Below are 21,852 nucleotides of genomic sequence, written 5' to 3' on the forward strand. Positions count from 1 at the left end.
AGAGCTTAAGCAGTAACTCAAAGCCATCATGTATCGCTTTATGAATGTATAAATTAAACCATATTAACATATTCAATCCTTTTTTTTTCAGTTCTGCTGCCTAATAGCTCTTTCCATACAAGGAAGTACTTTATGAATTCCTTGTACACTGTGGGTGATCTTTTACTCAAATCAAGTAGCAGCAGCTGTTAACAAAAACACATTATTTGTCCTTAGTTGGCAGAATTTTCCTGCAGCTTATTTTTGTGTTTGCCATCAAATCTGCAGGGTTGCATTCACCTTATTACCTTCTGTATCTGCAGAGGATTGTTGAAGTGACAGCCTGGACTAACTCAGCTAAAAGAATGGATTTAAAATTCAAATTTCAATTCTAGCCCTAAGAATAAGCTAAAGAAATGGGTACCATTGTGACACCGTTTGAGGGGGAAAAAAGTGCACCCCATTCTGAATTATAGTAAATAACAGAATATTTCTTCCTTCCACAGGAAGAAGCTGCCTGAAAGGAGAGTAGTAGAAAAGCCATACATTAGATCAGTGTGATAACACCAGGGGAAAAATAAAATTTAAAAGAAAAAAAAAAAAAACCAAACAAAACCCCTTTCAAGTTATTCTTTAACAATCCAATTTAGATGAAGATGCACGAAACTGAATTAAACAGAAGAACATCTTAAATACTTTTGTACACGAACTGACACTCACAGTCCAAATCCCTGAAAAATTCACTGGTAACTTATAGAGACGTAGATATTAAAAAATTATTGCAACCATGAGAGCACAACAGGTGGGCAAAGCTGCTTATTCCCCAATGGAATCCAAAATTAACTCAACAAAAACTGGCAGAGCAAAGTACACTTGAAATCCTCCTACTCCCCTCTTGTGGCTGCAAATACCAGCCCAGGAGGGGGTTTCCCAGCTCTTTGTTTGAATTGCAGGTGTTGGCTTCTCTTCAAATGGTCCAGATGACCTCAGTCTTGCACAAAATAAGGTGATTCTGGGTTCAAACAGCCTCCTTGGCTTTAGGAGGTTCTAAAGCAAGTCTGGCTTGGACAGTGACCAGGCCAAAACCAGGAGTGAGGCACTTCCACCTTCTCCTGGTGAAATCCTACCACCAGGAACACAAGTGATGTGCAAATACTGTAAAACCCTAGAAGGCTGTGAAGCTCCCAGTGACCACCCAAGAGAGAAGGTCTCTTTGCTGGGTCTGGTTTAGATAATTACCATGAAACAGCTTTGAATAAACAACCACTTTCACCATCAGGCTGGCAAAAATACTTCTTAGAGCAGCAAGTGTGAGAAAAAGTGAACAACAAAAGCACTGAAGAGTTCCTTGTAGCAACCAAAACACCTTTTAAAGCATGGTGTCTGACCACATCTGCTGTTGCAAAATAAGACATCGTTTTAAGGAAGCAAATTGCCACACACATCTCATGCTTTTGGACGTGAGTTCAAATGCATGAACACAGAGACAAGGATCACAACACAACCACCACCATAACTGGAGACAAATTCAGAGGCCAAAGTTCATTGTCCATCACAGAAGCAGAGCTGTAAACTCAGCCAGAATGGACAGGACTAAGTGAATATTACAGCAGGTCCAATGTGCTCTTCCACTGTTAGTGATGTTTAAATAAAACTGTGTCGACCTTGGTCTCAAACTCAGCCCCATCACTTCACAATTGCATGGTAAGCAGGGATTCATTTCAGCTTATCAGGAATTCCATAAGCAATAAATAGTGGTCTTGCTGTGCTTTCAAAAAACAGGCTTTATCATACAGAAATGCAATTAAAATATTCTTTTAAAACTAGTTCCCTGTGGAAGCAGGCAAAGAAAAAAAGAAAAAAAAAAAGCATTTGTCTAATGCCAGGAAGATGGATCTAAAACAAGCAATTTGAATCTCAATTACTAAGCCAGGAAAACTTCCACTTCTCTCCTTAAATAAAGATAACATCCTCAGTGTACATTAGGGCAAAAGGAAAGAATGTTAAATAGAGCTGAAGTTTGTGGTTGGGGTTTGGTTTTTTTTTTTTACAGCAGTTCCTCAATACAATGATTAGCAATGAATATTTCAGAGCACAGTCAGTCCAGACAAGTGTATCACATATTAGAGGGTAAAATCCATGGCACATAATAGAAGACTCCAGTGGAGTTCTCATGCTAAATCTTTATAATGCCACATGAAAAATTCTACATGGTCAAAATGAGGCATATTTGTATACTTAGGAGAAAGAGAATGAAGAAAAACACGACTTTTCTGTAAGATCTGAGATCTGAACTTTTTTTTTAATAAAGATTTGTCCTTGACAGCTGAAAGAGGCTGAACTTGGCACACTTCTTCCCAAGAGAGGGAAGAGTTAGGCCACTCTCCTGACAAGCAGTTCTGACCCTGTCTCACAAAGCTGAGAAGAAAAGAGGAGAGGAAAACGACAGCAACTCCCTACTGAATTACCATGATAAATAAAATGCAGTAAAATTTACATTTATAATTGAACTGTTAAGAATAAACATTTCATTGCACTTTTAGAACACCATGTAATGGGTTGGCAATGTTTGCTGCACCAAGAAAATTAAGGATGGTGGCTGCATCATCATCACTGTGAACAACAAGTCTGCAACTCTCCCTGTAGCCTTGGTGCTCCTTCCTTAAGCTCTGAGGTGCAGATTTAGTGGCCTTAAACAGAAATGGTCCTAAGATGAGACAGGAGAGATTCAGATTAGATATTAGAAAAAAAATTTTCACTATTAGAGTGGTCAGGCACTGGAACAGGTTGTCAGGGAGGTGGTGGAGTCAGGTGTTTAAGAGGCATCTGGATCTGACACTGGGTGATGTGGTTTAGGGATTACAGAGGTGGTGATGGGTTGGGCTGGATGATCTTCAGGGTCTCTTCCAACCTTGATGATTCTATGATTCTACCACTTTTCTACTAAAAATTTGAAATTAAGATAATATAAAATCTCAATTTGTTTAATGCTACTTTGATTATTATCGAATTACAGCTAACGTGCTTCTTTCTTTAATTTCTATTACCCAAAATCTCAGCATAACTTCTTTTGCTGCCAAAAGCCCTCAGAGCCCAGTCCTTACACCTCTTATCTGGAGAGAACTCACTTGTGGACCCACCCAAATCAGCTGGGAGAGCTGTGCAAGAGTTCCTGCTCTGAGACATGGTGCAACAGGCACACTGGAGAAAATATTAAGGAATGCACAAAGAATACTTCAGAGACAAGGACTGATTTCCAGCAAGGCTACTTATAAACTACCAAGAAACAGAATGAGAGAGAGAGGGTAACTGGTTGCTCGTCATATTGCTCCCTATTAAAAAGTTCAGGGTTAAGGAAAAAAAAGAAAAAAAAAAAGAAAAAAAAAAGAATCAATAGCTTCATTTAATACAGTATCTCACAATCCTTGATTGAGCTCTCCACTTCTTAGCTCCCCCAGCTCATTTTTGGAGCATGCTGCAGAAATGCATCAGAGCTAATAAAAATGCAATACCTGTTTTTAAATTGATAGAGAAGAGCAGGTAGGTCTCTCTCTCTCAGCAAAAGAAAGAAAGAATGAATTCTGCTATTTGAAAAGTGCCTCTGGCACCGTGGTAATCTCCATCATTAGCAAACTATTCTCAAAGCATGTTCAGTGCTTTAATAGACTCAGGGGATTAAGGCTAAGAGTATGAGTCACATTCTCAGCTGCTGTGAATTGGTACAATTCCATCAGAATCAGCACTGAGCTACTGTAAGAGCAGCACAAAAATCTAACCCAAACTTTGAAGGGAGCCTCATGAATGGGACCACATCTGTATTTTCTACCATTGGTACTTTTACTGTACAACTTTTTATTCTCTAAAAAACAAACAAACAAACAAACTTCCAACATCACTATGCTGATCCCAGGATATTTATCACCATAAGAGCATCTGCCACACTGCACATACATCCCCAGTTTCCAATTACTGAGCAGCTAGTAAAAGGAAAAGGTGTTTAAACTGAATCACCCAAGCTAGACACAAAACTTGACAATATTGGTTATTGCTATAAGATAATTATTAATACAAGTTAACACAGACCTTGATAGCAACAAGGCCTGAAAAGAACTCATACAGTGTGAGCTGGAGAAATGAAATAACTTTTTAATTTTCTGAATGATGTCATGGCTGCTTATGACTTCCACAGCTCATGACCAGAAGTTACCAGGACAATTCCACTGCTGGTATTCATCAGTGAAAAATAGAAAGAAAAAAGCTCTTGAAAGTCGCAGTAAATAAATTGCAGTTTCTTCTGTTATCTCTGCTTCGTATCTATTGAGATCTGGACACTTACAATGCTTTCCACAATATATTACTCAGCACATTTTAGTCAGAATCTATGTTTTCCAATGAGGAGTAATAAAATTTGGCCTTGAGTTGTACCTGTCCCAAATTCCAAAAAGCACTGTTATGTTCATCTTACTTAGGAAAGCACAACTGTGGCCTTGAAAAGTTTGGGGTTTTTTTTATAAAGGAAAATGCCTCCCTCACATCTGGGTGATGCACAAAAGAATCATTGAGAATATACACACAAGGACACTTAGAAGAGACCAGGCAATATAAATCCTCATGGTACAGGAAGATGCCTCTGAGCTGTTTGCATGTGCTCAAATTTCAGCTTTCTGAGCCACCTTAAGTAGACACAGAGGCCATTTGGCTTTTCCCTGGCTTGAAAGGCCCCAAAGAGGACCAGCTCTTCAGACTGGTCTTGACCTTTAGAGTTGCAAAATTCTGTTTTTTCAGCTTCTACCCTTCTTTAGGCCCACATACAAAGTTTAGGCTGTTTTGCAAACCCCAATCAGCCAATGGTCATTCAGCCTTAAAATTATCTGGGGCAAGGAGCAAGGGGAAGGAATAAAGTTATTTTGTCCCCGTAGCTAACTGGAGAATTTCACAAAAAATAAATACAAGGATATATTCATGAAAAGTAAATCTTTAAGTATGTGCTTCAATGACCTTCAGATAAAGCTTAAATTCTTATTTGTTTACAAAATACTGACTGCCATTTGGATTTCTTGCTTTCTTTTGCTGCTCTAAGATCCTAAATAATTTTTAGACTATAAAAATTATTCATATTATTGTCACTTCTAAATTGACAAATTAATATAGATATTATTTAAATTGCCAGCTTAAAGAAATAAACACCTTTGAAAATGTTCCTGGCTGTAGTGGGGAACTTGCCCTCGCCCAAGGAATGACACATTTATTTCAGCAGCTTTTTCAATCATCCCAAAACAGTAACAAATCAACTAAAGAATTCAAGGAGGAGGAAGGGTCAAATCCCAGATCCCAGGCATAACTGGAATGCCTGCTATGAGCTTCAAGACACTCAGAAATTCCTTTGGGTTTCTTTCCCTGAAGTTATTCCCTTATCAATGACTGCTGCTAGAAAAACTGCAAACACAAGTATCTACAAGGCAAACTGTGGAGAAAAGAACAGTCCACAGTGAAAATTCTAAGAACATTTACTTTAAAATTTAGCCAGGTTCTGAGATAGGACAGAAAGGAACTGCTTTTTTGGGGGGTGCAGGATGTTTGGAGTTTGGTTTTTGGGCATAGGGTTTAATTTTTTGTTTTCTATTAGTTTGGTTGTTGGGTTTTTTAACTGCAAGATTCTGGTGCTTTTGTGTGTATGTGTGTGTGTTCTGAACGTGAAATGCAAACTTGTGATTAAATCTGGAGGAAAAATATTAAAAAAAAGAGGTAGCTTGACACAATGTTGACCAAAAAGACACAACATATCCAAGAAGAGGAAAACAAACAGACAAAAAAAAAAAAAAAGGAAGGGGAGAAAAAAGGAAAAAAAAAAAATCAACTAACAAACCCCTTATTTTTTTATGAATACCAAGTACATTCTGCCTTTTTCATTTCCAAAAACAGTTAAAACAGTTTTTGTTATGACTATCTGTGAAGAGATCTCAGGCATTTCTCCCATTCCTAAAATACTTGATTGCAAGAGTCATCTATCACACACTCAGGCTTATCTGAGCCCTACAGAGTCCCCTGAGATGTCCTGCTGGACTTCCAGCAACTACAGGTAAAGCACAAACTCTCCCTCTCCTGCACTTTCTAGACAAGAGTATCTGATCTTATCAAAACCCTGCAGACTGCACATACAGACACTGGTGCTGGACTTCCCAGAGGAAAAAAAAATGTTCCTTTTTAAATTGAATGGCACTTTTCACATCACCCCTACTGTTCAGCATTCCTGCACTATCACATGACATCAGGAATGCAGCAGGATTTTTACTGGAAATAAATTGTATTGAACAAGGACTATGCCTGAAGGTTTTTTGCTCTCTTTTGTTTTGTTTGGGTTTTTTTTTTAATATTTCTATGTTTGTGGGTAACCACAGTGCACCTGTATAAAATATACTGATCTGCTCTCTCAATACTCATGGTCATGACAAGATGAGTCCCTGACACGGGATTCTCCAAGAGAAACATTAGGTAAGTGAAGAGTACAGTTTTAACAGGCACTACTCCATGTGCACCAGGTGACAGTGAGGAAGGCCAGCAGCACTTGATAGAAACAAATCTATATTAATAAAGAGGAGCAATACTAATTGGAGAGGCAGAAGAGACCCATGGAAGGAGATGTTGGGAACATGGCCATAGATACACACCCAGAGGGAGGCACACCATGCTGGGATGGATCTCCAAGGAGACTGGAGCCCATGGGAGACCCACACTGGGGCAGAAGAAAACACATAACACATGGAACAGGAGATGAAAACAAGAAAGTAGGAGCAGCAGAAAGGAGCCATTCCATGCAGGACCTCCTGCACTGCCTGTGCCTCACCAAAGGAACTGGGGTGATCCAAGGGTAACCCACAACACCAAGCAAGGGAAGTTTGGCCTGGAGGCAGAGGAGGAGACAGGGGTTTCCTTCAGGTGTCTGATAAAGTTTCATGTTTTGGAGTGTGTGTGTCCCCTGTATCCAAATCAGCAATCACAACCAATGTTCTTTGGCAATACATTATGTAAAAAAATCCCCAAGTTGGGACTGGTTTGCCACAAACCACATGGGCTTAAAGATACCGTGACCCACCACAGCCTGGCAACGACAGCAATTGGTAAGGCCAAATTTTCTACATTTCAGCCAATAATGAGATTTTCACTCTTTCTGGTTCCTGCACACCTCTCATGTACAGTTTATGTTTTCAGTAGAGCAGCTGTTACAATTTAGTCAGTCCCACAGACCAAACTCCCCATAGGTGCATTTTGCACAGTCTGGTCCTAAACATCTCAAGGGACAGAACCCTTCAGCTCCCCAGGAGTTATTTCACAGCTTGGCTTTGCTGAAAACCTTCTCACATCAAACTTCCCTCTAAAACTTCCCTTTATTCGTTTCAAACAAGTCTCATTACTATAATGCTTTGGTACTTCTCACTGAACTTCCTTTCTTGTTCCCTAAATTCATTAGGTATTAACTCAGCTATTTTTTTTCTTTTGTTTTAAATAGCTATCTTAATAACTTGTCCACACCAATTTCCTTCTAATATCCAAAAGTTAACTAGAACATCCACACATTTTGCAGAACTCCAAAATAAAATACTGCAGCAAACAAATTAAATTGTGTTCTCAGGGCAGCAGCTACTGAAAATTTAAGACAGTGCTGGGTAAAGATGGTCCCAACTATTGTAAACAATAAATACTACAACACTTAGAACTGATCAGGGATATCAGGTACATCAGCTGTGGGTCTTAAAAGGTTAAAGTGAGATATTTCACTTGAAGGGAAAGGTCATATCACTTTCCAATCACCACCCAGTCTCTCCACTGTTAAATAAAAAGGCACCTTCCCTCTGCCTCTGTGCTCTCTTAAGAAAACCTGAGCCCACTTCTACTGGTATGGCAGGAAGACAACTGAAGTGTCTTCAGGTTCCCCAAGTTTACAAATTCCCAGTCTGACACACAAATAAGGGCAGTGGGACACCAGAAGTAGTGCAGACCTAGACCAAAACTATTCTTAGAATGTCTCTAGTCTTTATGTTCTCCCATCTTTAAACAGGTGGCAAGTTACACAGGCAGCCTGAGTGCTTCATTCCCCAAAAATTATCTTTTCTGCCTTATCAGCAATCAACAGAATCTTGAAAGCCCCTTCACAGAGTCCAGCAAAGCTGCAAACAGGACACAGCCAAGGAAAAAGAAAACTACTGATGATAATAAAAGCCTATTGTGATTGACAAAACAAGCCCTAATTTTCCATCCTGTTCCTCACACCCAGCAGCCTTCTGACACAAAAGACATTTTTTCAGCTACTGAGTATTTTAAGATGTCAATACAAACGATTGCAAATCACTGTTGACCCTGACTGGAGCACAGTAAGCTTGGGGCTGTCCCCAGATTTTCAGGTTTCAATGTGCATCAGGCCTGTTTGTCAGTGTACAATTAATTTACTTTAAACACCTGATAGACCACAGGGAATTATGGCTCTCAGGGATGATAATCATTGGAAGCTTTTGGTACATCCTGCTTGATTCCAAAGTCTCACAGAACAGGAGCTTCTTTCAGACACAGCAGGTGACACAGGCTCAGGGTGGCAGCACACACGAACCCAGGCCACAGTTCAAATCTCCAGTGCCATATAAACTGTCTCTTCAGGGCAAGGTAGTTCATATGGTTATCCTGAGAGTATTTCTTCTATTAGGAGAGATTTTATTTCCCAGGAAAATAAAAACATCATTTGCAATGGATTTGTCTCACAGAATCATAAACCTGAGCACTCTCAGGTGAAATCTGCCTTGTAACAAGACGTGGATGAGCCACAAATAGACACAATTAGTGAAGAGATTATCTGCATACACTGTGAGCCTGTGCAGTCCTCATGTATCATAAATCTCTCTGTTTTCACCCCTTGAAGTTGATTATATTGACAATTAATTCTGCATTGTGAGTAAAGACGTTCCTAGGGAGGAGGTCTGGGCTAATGACTGGGGTCCATCCCCCTGGCACACCCCAGGAATGACTGCAGTGGGATCTGAGGGTGCTCACAGCAGCTCTGAGTTACAGTGACAGAGCTCAGGGCCTGGGGCACATGCATGTGCCCAACTGCATCCCAAACATGCCAAGGCACTGGAGCTGTGGAACAGCAACATTCCTGAAAACTGACTGCAGCAGCAACTGGAGAGGACTGGAGGAACAATATTCCATGCCTAACACACAAAAATACCAAGTACCAGGAAAAGTTCAGGAGGATACCAAAGTCTGTGGTGAACTTGGCAGCAGTTCCCATTACTTCTGCACAAGGAATAACTGTGACATCCTTTCTCCATTAAAAATGCTCCAACTGCAGCTACAACACCAGGCACGTGGTGCTGCAGCTGTAGTTTACCCACACAAGGACATCCTTGTGTAAAACACAACTGTTTGGATGCCATACCCCAAATTAACTCACTCCAGTGAGGCAAAAGCAGTCTGCAGGTGAAGATGACTTTTTAACTGACAGCTTATAAAAACAATGACATGGCAAAAGAGAAGGAAGACGGGGAAAAAATCCCCCCAAAAACCAAAACATACACACATCCCTCCCCAACACTATAAATTACATAGTTATTAATAAGTTTTCCTCTCATCACTGACTTTTCTGGATTTTAACTGAATTTCACGTGTTCAGACATAAATGCCAAACAACAAGAACACCAGAGTCCTGATATTATCAAAAGTAGCAACTCTGCTTGTGTTCAGTCTCTACAAACTGAATATTTACATCTGCCAAGCACAAAAATCTTAATACCATTTAATACTCTAATCCTTTATTTGCCAAAAGACAGAGCGTGTGTTACAAAGGAGGTACCCAGAGGAGATTCTGGCATTTTCTGATCTGACTTTAAGATTCAACATTAGGTACCAAATCAGCAGAGATTTCACTAAGGTTATTAAATATATGAAGTCAAATGATATTTATCTTTGAGGGACTGGGATGCACATTTGCTCATACATGACCATTAAGTAACCTTAATGTGCTGGGAGCTTTTTAAAAATCAACACTTCAACAAAATTTTTGTAAATCCTTCCAAGAACTTCAAGGTTGTTTATATCTAACTAAGTTATTCACAACTGCAATTCAGCTTGAAATATCTCTTTTGCAGACTGTCAACTTTCATCCCCCCTAAAAAAAAAAAATTTAAAACATTTCCCTCCCTATGCAGGATCAAGTTACAGAAATAAATAAACAGATAGAAACTGAACTGAAAAGCACAGTGAAAGGTGACCCAGCAATAACACACGGCAGTTTCCAGAAGATGTATTAAAAGGCATAATATTACTTTCACCAAATAGGCAATACAATAAAAAGCATAAATAGTAATAGTAGCAAACTCTTAATCTTGTTTTCTTTACAAAGTTGGTACTTACTGTAGAAACCCAAATCTATCTGTGACTTTGTACAGACGGTAGTCGGCATCTTCCCAAGGTTCAATCTGTGCCCCCTCACGTCCCTAAAGGAAAAAATAAAAAGCCAAATGATGTTTTAGGACACAATAAACTAAGACACATAAGACAGGATTCAGCCACTCAAAGCATAACCTTTGGGACATGCTGGTAGTAAGGTCAGAGGAGGGGGAGGAGAACACTAGTCCTAAACTGGCCAGGACACCTCTGCAGCACACCTCTGCAGCACACCTCTCCCAGCCCCTGTGAACAGCATTTTCATCACAGGAAGTCTCTTTTTGTCACAGAATGCATTTCAACCACTGATTTCAACCACAGACTTGTAGTGAGCCCACACCTGTTGTTAAACTCCACAACAGTCCATCGAGGTCCCCACAAAGTGCCTTCTACTTATTTCATTTCCAGAGTCCATCTTTCCTGAACAACCACCTGCAACAGCACATCCTGCAGAAATCCTGAGCTGATGTCCACAGACAGAATGCAGCACTGAGTTTTCCTCTCAATGAAGTGCTCATTCATGTCCCTCTCTCCCACTCCAATTGCCAATCTACTTAAGGCTGGTAGAAATTTAAATATATTTCTGCTGTATCTGCTTCTACTGTGGGCTCTGCACAGGTTATTGGGTATGAAGAGAGGCCACCACTCAGAACACAGAGTGTATTGGGTCTGCATGGCCAGGCTGTGGTATCAGGGGTGGCTTTTGTGAGAAGGCTTTGGAAGCTTCCCCCATGCCCAACAGAGTCAATGCCAGCCTGGCTCCAGGATGGATCTGCCACTGGTCAAGGCTGAGCCCATCAGCAACAGGGGTTGTGTCTCTGGACAACAGAGTTAAGAAGGGAGGAAAAAAACTGCACAACAGAAATTGCAGCTGGAGAGAGGAGTGAGAACCTGTGAGAGAAACAGCCCTGCAGACACCCAGGTCAGTCGAGGAGGGTGAAGAGTTGCTCCAGGCACCGGAGCAGAGATTCCCTGCAGCCCGTGGTGAGGAGCATAGTGAGGAAGGACATCCCCCTGCAGCCCCTGGAGGAGCAGAGACCCACCTGCAGCCCCTGGAGGAGCCCACACCTGAACAGGTGGATGCCTGAAGGAGGCTGTAACCCATGGGAAGCCCATGCCAGAGCAGGATCTCAGCAGGAACTGTGCCCCCACAGAGAGAGGAGCCCACACAGAGCAGGTTTGCTGGCAGTACTTGTGACCCTGCAGGGGACCCCCACTGGAGCAGCCTGTTCCTGGAAAACTGCACCCTGTGGAAGCACCCCACACTGGAGCAGCTCATGGAGAACTGCAGCCTGTGGGAAGGACCCACACTGGAGAAGTTCATGGAGAAGGGCAGCCTGTGGGAGGGACCCCAGGATAGAGAAAGGGAAGAATGTGAGGAGTCCAATCCCCAGGAAGGAAGGAGCCACAGAAACAACATGTGATTAACTGACCAGGGCCCCATTCCCCATCCTCCTGCACTGCTGGGGTAGAGGAGGCAGAGAAAATTGGGAGTGAAGTTAAGCCCAGGAAGAAGGGAGGGGTGGAGAGAAATGTTTTAAGTCTTGAGTTTTATTCTCTTATTATCCTGCTCTGATTTGATTAGTAATAAATTAAACCCATTTCCTCAAGCCAGGTCTGCTGGTGAGGGATCTCTCCCTGCCCTCATCTCAATCCAGAAGCCTTTCCTTGTACTTTCTCTCCCCTGCCCAGGTGAGGAGCAGTGCCAGAGCAGCTTGGTGGGCACCTGGTGTCAGCCAGGGTCAACCTGCCACACATGAGCAGGTCTTTCCTTATTCAAACAGCCACAGCCACTCACCTGCACACTGAGCAGACCACCAGTGAGTCTGGCATGGAAAACGTTTCATGAACTCTACAAACAAGTTTTTTGCTTTCTCTATTGCTCAGTACCCCAACAACACTTGCAAAGTCATCAAGTGTTACAAAAATACCTGAACACAGTGTAGGCATTCTCTAGGCACACTCTGTGCCAGGCTTTTACTTGACACCTGGTTCAAGAAATAACAGGATATGATCAGGGCACTTCAACTCCCCACAAGAATTTGACAAACAATGCAGTTCACTCATCTTTTACTTTGTCTGTAATGATTTACATGTTTCTATTATCATAACCAAAAATTAAAGAAATAAAAAGTGTCTTTCTAATCTCATAGATATACTAAGCAGCCTCAAACACCCCACTTTCATTACTTCTAATACAATACACCCCCTTAAATAGCCCCAAAGCAACTTGCCATGCACCTGAAAAATTAGCTGATTGAGTCATTATCCAGAATATCCCTCATGGAGGGAGAATTTAATTCACCCAGAGGCCAGTGTATCATGAAACCATCAGATTAGTACTAGAGTATTTCAAACAACAGCTGGCTGGAACAATGATTCATTTTTTAAAACAGACATATTACTAAGATTAATTATAAAATGTCTTTAAAATTATTAACAAGTTCACTTACTCTGTCATACTTGGCAACTATCTCTGCTCGTTCTTGGGCAAGTTTGATAGCAGCATCCTGCTCAGCATCTGCACCTGTAGAGAATTAAAATAACAATGTTCAGATTTGCTCCATTGTGAACAAAGAACTGCAGATAAATACTTGGAAAAATCAACTTCAGGGAGACAATTTGGATGGAGAAATGCCAAAGCTATTGTATCAAAGCAAAATATGACCTCGGTGCACATCTTGAATATTGTTCAGAGTAAAATACAGTTATTGGATGGCATCTTAATTGCCAAGTTTAGAATGATACCGATTTTCCACCAATAAATATAATAAAATAATGATTCTTCACAATCCACTAACTGAAAGACTGAAGAAAATAGTAAAAGCTACTAGTTGCCAATTCCACAAACATTCTCATAGTCAAAGAAAGCCAAAATGTACACTACTGGCTTAGAACAAAGGTGTGAGCCCTTTACATGATTTGTTGAGAGGTACTGGAATACTGAAGAAACACTGCATGGCTTCATCTGAGAAATTGCCTCAGACTTATTTCTCAGAAATCAGGGAAGGATGTTGTCATATTGTCAGAAGTGCAACTTGGGCGACCCAGAGCTGGAATAAGGATATGACAACAGGAAGGTTGACAGGCAAGAACAAAATGATGTGTGGGGAAGCCCCAGGACACTGCAGATGCAGCATTTACTACATCAGTGGAGTAAAAGTTTTGCTAAGTCCTGTTCCTTTGGCACAAACCATCTCTAGAACATGGACAGGAACATAAAGAGGACACCAAATAAAGGAAGAGTCGCTGCTTTGAATATCCAGCAACAGAACATGCTTTGATATCCCAAGTGTGATTATGTCAAACCAAGGAGGCAAATCAGCTTTAATTAATAAGTTTGTGAAAGATTCAAGAGTTTCTATTATTAAAAAGCAATGAACTTTAAATTTGTTTTGATTATTAAAAAGCAATGAACTTTCGATAAAGCAAAGCTGTAAAGAGGTTTGAAATATTTTTCAAGCACACCCTGTTATAAAAACAACTCCACACATGAGTTTTTTCTTCACTGTCTAGTTCATGGCAGCATAATGAACTTCAGGAATTGTACATACCAACCATCTGGGCCATGAAATAGAATAACAGACTGGATATTACAGTTTTCTATCACATGACATTAACACAACTATTTGTTCAAACCCAGTGTTTCTTTAATAAACTTTACCTACACATTTCTCAACATTTAGACAAGAAGTTGTGCCAAGGTGCCTTCTAAGCCATCTGTTAGAGATTTAGCATGGTCTCTGCTTGTTTTCACTTGAAATTTCTCTGGGGGAACGCAGAGAGAACCTCAGTGTGACCCACCACAGACACAAACACCAACATTCAGGGAACAGCAATGCCTGTCCTAAGCTCCCCCTGAGGGAAAGCCTGACTGCTTCTTTAAAGTTTTCCTTTATGACCCCCAGGAGTTACACTTCATTACCCCCAATTCTGGCCCCCTTCTGCTTATCATCACCATTTGCCAATCCTATTACTCCCAGTTATTAGTGAGGATGTCAGTGCTCTGTCATTTTTTTCCAGTGTGCACCAGAACCAGCACACACGTATTTACACAATCATTTGAGAAAGAAAAAAAAAAATCATAATTCCATCTGCTGTATCTGGAAGCTTTACATCTCTGAGCCACAAAACTGATAAATAATTTCCTCCTTGTAAGACAAGAGGTAAGTGGAATCATTTCATATTGCTCAGACTTTGGTGTGCCCAAAGAGAGCACTGTTCTTCCTGCTCCTTCAGGTGCTGGATGAACCTTTATTCCTAAGCTTAAAGAGGAGCATAAGACACAAAGCAGTTTGGTTTCAGGTTGGATTTACAGTCACTGCAGGACTACATCACCCCATCTGTCTGTGTGAGCTCTGACCAAGACACAGCTCCTGCACACCAACCACAGCCCTCCAGAGTCCCTCCCCAGCCCTGTGTCCCCCCAAGGGCACACACTGAACTCCACATTACCCCACACACACAATTAGAACTATCTGGTTCTTATCCTTTACTAGTTGACATAGTGTGTCTACTAAACTGACAACATCCACTAAAGCTACAAAATCAACACTGAAAAAAAGCAGTAGATGAACCCTAGTACTGTTTACAAAGTGAGAAGCTAAAGGAACCATAGCTAAAATTAAATTGTGTTTTATTTTCTAAGACAGATCTGTGCTTACAGCAAGTCTTTATAGAAGACCAACTATGGGTTTTTAAAAAAGTAAACTTTAAACCTGCTTAGAAAGCTGATATTCCTTCAGAGAATTCAAGTGCTGAGCAACCCACCACTTCTCCAATGGAAAGATGTGGGGGAAAAGTTTCCTTGTTTAAAGTACACCTGCTGCTGAGCTTCCAGACATGGGGGAAAAAATCCTATCACTGATTTCCAAGTAAAAGACAGATTAGGTTTGAGAAAGAGCATGGCTGAATAATAAATAGACAATATTTATTATAGTAGTTGGTACATTCAAGGACTACGTAGCCCATACTTCAACAGAATTTAAAAATAGGTTATAACTTTATCTTAAAATGCACCCAAAAGGACATGCACAGCTCTTCAACACCACAGACAGAATAAGTGGCATAATTTGAAACAAAGTTTAAACCTTTGCTTAAAAAAAATGCAAAATGTTATCTGCACCAGGAACCAAGTTCCCGGTTTATGCTGAAAACATGGCTGTGCCTTCCCTTGCCTTCTTCTGCAGAAGGAATGTGTGAGGCAAAGTTTGGCACATTCTGTGTCTCACAACAATTCAATTACATTTAGTGTGGAAATTATCATATTCATTGCCTTTAAAGTAATCCTCTTTGCTTTCTGCCAGAACCATCTTAACCTTCCAGCTGCACTGAGACAGTTTGATGTTTTGTTAATCCATCCACACCAAAAACCCAGAAAACAGCTTGTCATGGGCACAAGAGGTTATATTTTGGGAGATAAGCATTAAACATGATTTTTCTCTTAAGAGGAAATATTTAAATATCTCCAAGTTAGAAATTACACAATGATTCCTGATAAATTAAAGCTAAATATGGGAACAAGGAAAATTCTTTGTGAAACACCTTCCTAGGCACAAAAATACATCACCACAAAATTGAAGACAAATAACTGGTATTCTGAAGTCCTATCAGTTTTATTCAGTAAGTGTTAGCTCAGTGAAAACAGTTAAAGATGTGACACAAGTGTGATTAAATTTTCTAATTAAAAGTTAGCAGGACAGATGATGAACAGCACATTATACAGGAAACAGTGCAATCTCAGATGAGGCTGGCATTAATATATAGCAAATTAACTAGTACAGAGAACTGACTTGAACTAAAAACTGAGGAAATATATTATCAATAAGCAGATGATAAAATCTGCCAATGATGGCAAGCTAAACAGAACATTTAAGTCCCCCCACAAACCAGTCAGGCTAACAAGGCACAAGCAGCGTGGTTAAAACCCTGCCCAGCAGCACTCACAGAATGCCAGGGTGGAAGGGACCTCAAGGATCCTCTGGTGCAAGCTGGCAAAAACACAGTCCACATAAGATGGCCCAGCACCCTGTTCAGCTGAAACTTAAAGGTGTCCCACTTCCTTGGGGAGATTATTCCAGTGGCTGGCTGTTCTCATTGTGAACATTTTTCCATATGTCCTAAATCTCCTCAGGCGTAATTTGTACCATCACCCCTTGCCTTTTCCATGTGACTCCTTGTAAAAAGGGAGGTGGCACACATCAAGCTCTTGGAAAGGTTAATCCTAGAAAGAAAGGCCAGGAACAACATTTTCTGACCTGTTTGCCTGATGCCTGTAACACTCCCCCATCAGAGAGTATCTGCCCCTCATCACTGACACGCTGACCTGTTTGCTGTATTTACAAAATCTACACACCAAATGTGTGCACAATTACAAAATGTGTAAGTTCTGAACAGCAACATGCAAAGGAACTGAAGCATCACTAGAAACAGAAAATCAAACAGAAAACTCCAACCTGCAATGATGTGAAAAAGGACTGACATCCCAGCCAGACCCTGCTGTTCTGCTCCACTTGGAAATCAGACTGTTTTACTTGTCAGTGCTGCTGAGATGACTGATAAACTGCCAGATCCAAACTTCCAAAGGCATCCTGAAGGATGGGACCAGAAGTGGGTTTATTTTGCAGCTCCCTGCCTTGAAACTGCTCCAAAGGCAGGCCTGCTGTGGATGCCACAGCCCTTCAAAGTGGAAGCCCTCCCAGCATCAGTACCAGCTTTCCTCCTCTGGCACTCTGATCAGTCTCTCCTGCCCTCACCAAAGAATTGAAAAGGAACAGAGTGGTGACAGGATGGACATGGCACAGGCAAAAAATTAACCCAGTCCTACACAAGGAACAATCCTTGTTAGGCTCCAGTATTTTCTGAGAGGAAATGAGTGACCTGGAGACGCCAGCTTTGTTTCATAAGAACAAATTCACAGATGAATATTGGGTGTTATCCTGTTATTCACTATTAGATGGTCTCTCTGTGCATCACAATCTCATTTAAAATAAACTCCCAAATTTTTAAAGCTGAACTTTTTTTCAAATTTCAATAACACCGTCCAGCTCAGTCAATTGATACAAAAATTGAAAAAAACATAACACTAAATTAAAATAAATTCCTAAAACTGACTATTAATAAACAGGCTTCTTACACAAACTGGAAAACCAACTGAGAACTCTCAGTTCCTACCGAGAAGCTGCAATTCTAAGTATCTTGCAGCTTGTGAGGAATACTGGGGACAACACCTTACTTTTCCAGAATTCCATATTCATCCAATGCTACAGGAAGAAAGGCAAATGCAGTAAATTTAAGTGAGGAACTAATAATGTTAATGGACACAATGTAAACAAAAAATACATAACTTTATGCTCTATAATGAATGCAAGACTAAGTGGAATGGACCAACTGCCATAAGTGAAATATTCAACAGCCAAACAACAGATCCAAGTAAAAAAAAAAACACTAGTAAAGAAAAAATAAGGTTGTGGCCTATAAATACACGCAAAAATTAAATTCTGAGTAGTAGTAAACCTTCTCAAGGATAGAGATTTTTGCAAGAAGCAGAGTTACAGTCTGGCAGATCTGATGGAACTGGGGGAAAAAAAAAAAAAAAAAGAAACAATCCTGTCTTACTCTTGCCTTTGAGCCACCTTCTCCCTCCTGTTCCACAGGGAGGAATGTATGTAGGCATCTACAGACACCAGGGAACCCTGATCCAAGGTCCCCCCATAATGCACCTAAAATACATTTTTTTTTTTAAAAGTGGGGTGGGGAAGAAGACAATAAAAAAAAAAAGGTAAAAAATAAGTTTAGCAATAATGTATTTTTGTATTCATTTAAATCACCAAGAAGAACCCAGGATTTTTCCTGTAGTCCCTGCAGTAGCTCAGTTTTCCAAAATAAAGAGTGGGGAGATGGCAGCACTACCCCTTGTGTTTCCAGCAATCAAGGAGGAGCTGAACAGCCTGTGACAGTCTGGCAGCAGCTCAGCTGCTCCTGGTCAGGGGTGACTTATAAAGAGCCCAGAGTTACACCTGGGCTTCATCACAGCCTGACAGGACTGAGCTGCTGCCCAGGGAGGAAGGGCCAAAGACAGAAAAACATTGGTCCTTCCCACAAAGAGAAAAGCTGCTCTCTACAAGGTTTACTGAGTACTTTTAGTTTGAGCTCTCCCTAATCCTGCACGGCTTCTAATCCTGTTCAGCTACAGAACTGCAAACCAGGAAGGCACACCTTCTTTCCAAGTGATCCCCGTGTGCAATGCACCGAGCACACACACCTCTAGTTGCTGCAAAAGTAGTTGTACAACTTACAGGAATGGTCTTTGGCTTTACTCAAACCCACTGGTGATATGGTCTCTGAAACAGCCTAAAAAATGGCTTGACAGCACCTCACCTGGAAAAGGTAACAACAGCCAAGAACCAACTCCCTCATCAAGGGACAAATCCCTAGCACAAAACAAGTACCACCGAGAGCCTCAGAGTTCCTTACAGGTACTGAAGGAGCAGCAGGTACAAGTGCTTAAGCATCAGTAGCAGCAGAAGTTGCCTCTTACAGATGTGCCACAAATTTAAGAAGAATCACAGATTTTTTTAGGTTGGAAAAGACTTCTAAGATCATTGAGTCCAACCACCAACCCAGCACTGCCAAGCCCACCACTGAACCATGTCCCCAAGTGCCACATCTACAACATCTTTAAATACTTTCAGGGATGGTGACTCTACCACTGCCCTGGGCAGCTGTGCCAGGGCTTGACCATCCTTTCTATGAAGAAATTTTTCCTAATATGCAATTTAAACCTGCCCTGATGCAACTTGAGGTCATTTCCCCTTGTCCTGTCACCTGTTACCCAGGAGCAGAGCCCAACCCTCACATGGCTACAACTTCCTTCCAGGGCATTGTAGAGAGAGAGAAGGTCCCCTGAGCCTCCTCCAGGCTCAGCCCCCCCAGCTGCTCCTCATCAGATTTGTGCTCCAGTCCCTTCCCCAGCTCCACTGCCCTTCTCCAGACAAGATCCAGCATCTCAATGGCTTTGTTGGAGTGAGGGGCACAAAACTGAACACAGGATTTGAGGTGTGGTGTCCCCAGGCCCAAGAACAGGGAGATGGTCCCTGCCCTGGTCCTGCTGGCCACACTACTGCTGGTACAAGCCAGGATGCCACTGGCCTTGCCCACCTGGGCACACACCAGCTCATGTTCAGCTGCTGGGGACCAGCACCCACAGAAATAATGCCTCTTTCCATGCGGCTGAGGCCCAGTATATTAACAGCATCCTCCACAACCTTATCCCAAATTCTGAAAAGAGACTTCTCTCTTTTTTGTTCTCTGACCTACCATACTGTCTCTTCAACAGCAGAGCACTCTGAAAAGCCCAAAAGACTTGAAACATGCTAATTTGTTTTCCATTATTTTACCCCAATTCTTGCTTGTTTGCACATTACACATTCCAGTGCACAAAGAGCTGCACTGGCACAAATTCCTGTCTGCAGGCACTACCACCAGCTGCTCCACATCTACACATTCAAAGCACATATCAGAGCAACAAACAAAGTCTCTGGTCATATCAGAAAGTCCCTTAAATACTCAAGCTGTTTATTTACTTTCCAGTCCATTCCCATAAACAACGAAGGAAAAGCCATGACGTACACTTGGTAGTATTTTGTTGTGGGTACATGATGTTCAAAAGGAAAAATCTTGGTAAATACCTGCACATCAACACTAAACCCGCTCTGAACAAAAGGGATTAAGCATAATTTATTATATTTTCTTTTTCTTCTCATGCAGAGAGAACTTTTAATACAGAGAAGAAGTTTTAACATAAAGGGAACTAGTTAGTTAGAAAAGCAATCCCTTTTATGTAGCAACACCTCCTCAGAAATACATATTTCCAGAAGTTAACTGAGCTACATTTCTTCCACAATTAAACATTGTTATCTTAGTAGTATTAAGTACTTAAAACTCAGTTATTACTAATTCGAAATAAGAGAGAAGTAAAACAAGCACAATATACAGAATTAAAGACCAGCCCACAAAATAAAAACACTTTACCAGTCTTTAGATTGTCATTTTCTTCCCAGTCCTTGTAGAGCTCTGTTTTAGTCTTCATGAAGTAAACCTGTTTCTTTCTAGACCATATTCGAAATCAGTTTATCGAAAATGACCAGGGGAAAGTTCTCCTCCTCCGCTCGCAGCACTTGCTCCACACAACTGAGCCACTTGACACGTGCTCCCTTTTCCAGACACGGCCCCTCTCCAGCTCCAGGAGCTGCAGCTCCTCAAACAAAGCTGCCATTTGTTAATGGAAGTGTCAGGCAGGCACCACGCTGGTGTTCCCCACCCCAGCCCACAGCCCCGCATTCCAGCTCATAATAAACAAAGGGATTTGAACAAACAGCCTCAGAGGCCGCGGCTCCTGTGACACTCTCGGCTAAGAATTCTCACTGGTATTTACCCAGCGCTGCAGGAACAGCATCTCACTGAAAGGACTTGCCAGAAATGGGGCTTGAAGTACCCTATTTCTGGCTTATTACTTAAGAAACTATGAAATGGAGTAACTCTAAAATAGTTTCAATTTCTGTAACTGTTTGGCATTCCCTGAGGGCAGAATGGAGATTTTACATATTTTCTGCTCTAAACTGCTTCATTGTTCAGGATATCTTGGGGACCTGAAACACCTGATGTGGCAGAATTTGACAAGAACATTTTTGTTGATAAAAAACCAAAAATTCAAGATTTAACACTGGTAGAATTAATCTGCATCCTCAAAACCTGGAAAACAGATCTCCATGCCAAATATTCCAGGACACACACACACACGAAGCCATTCTCCTGCACACATTTTAGCCCTCACACATCTCTCTCCCACAAACAGTCAGCTGGTGTTTGCTGCCTGCAGCCAGGAGCCAATTCCATTGCTCTGCCTGAGGAAGTCAGGGCACACACGCTACCAGATCCAGAGTGGAAGACTTGGGTGGGCTTCCAGCTGCTCAGGAAGCCAAATGAAAGATGATCAGTGGGACTGGCACAGGTTACCCTGGGATGCTATGAGGTCTCCATCCTTGGAGATGTTCATAAGCCACCTGGACAAGATCCTGGGAAAACAGCTCTGTGAGCAGCGGGATGGACCAGATGACCTCCAGAGGTCCCTTCCAACCTCAACCATTCTGTGGTTTTCTTGTGCTCTGAGAAGTGTTAAAATGCCAGGAACACAAGACAGATCTGATCAAGTGTGTCATACTATTCTTTTTCTCCCAGAGACTGAAAAAAAAATTAAAGTTCCTTCAATTGTTTTAACCTTCCTCCCCATATTGCCTGGCTGAGCACCGAGCCTGGAAATGAGCTGCAGCTCCTTTGTCTTTACCACTTATTGCTGCTCATGGATCCCACCCAAACCCAGGTGTCAGTAGTTTAGTCTCTGGTCTCAGTGTGAGTTTAGACTAAGCCAGTGCCATATCC

At 41.4% G+C, this 21,852-nt stretch overlaps 1 protein-coding gene across 10 annotated transcripts in view; it reads right to left on the reverse strand.

Annotated features, from left to right (window-relative positions):
• The window catches only part of USP6NL (USP6 N-terminal like), a 116,939-nt gene that overhangs the window by 51,115 nt on the left and 43,972 nt on the right, over positions 1–21,852 (reverse strand). For 8 of the 10 annotated variants that reach the window (XM_032687161.1, XM_032687154.1, XM_032687158.1 and 5 more), the window contains 2 exons: positions 12,867–12,940; positions 10,381–10,463 (listed from right to left, as the gene is read on the reverse strand). In XM_032687161.1, coding sequence (XP_032543052.1) covers positions 10,381–10,463; positions 12,867–12,940 — 157 coding nt within the window. Of the gene's footprint in view, positions 1–10,380; positions 10,464–12,866; positions 12,941–20,445; positions 20,612–21,852 lie in introns of those variants that run through there. The other 2 variants (XM_032687153.1, XM_032687151.1) reach the window with 1 other exon arrangement.

This window comes from Chiroxiphia lanceolata, chromosome 5, assembly GCF_009829145.1.
Source record: "Chiroxiphia lanceolata isolate bChiLan1 chromosome 5, bChiLan1.pri, whole genome shotgun sequence".
Lineage (NCBI taxonomy): Eukaryota > Metazoa > Chordata > Aves > Passeriformes > Pipridae > Chiroxiphia > Chiroxiphia lanceolata.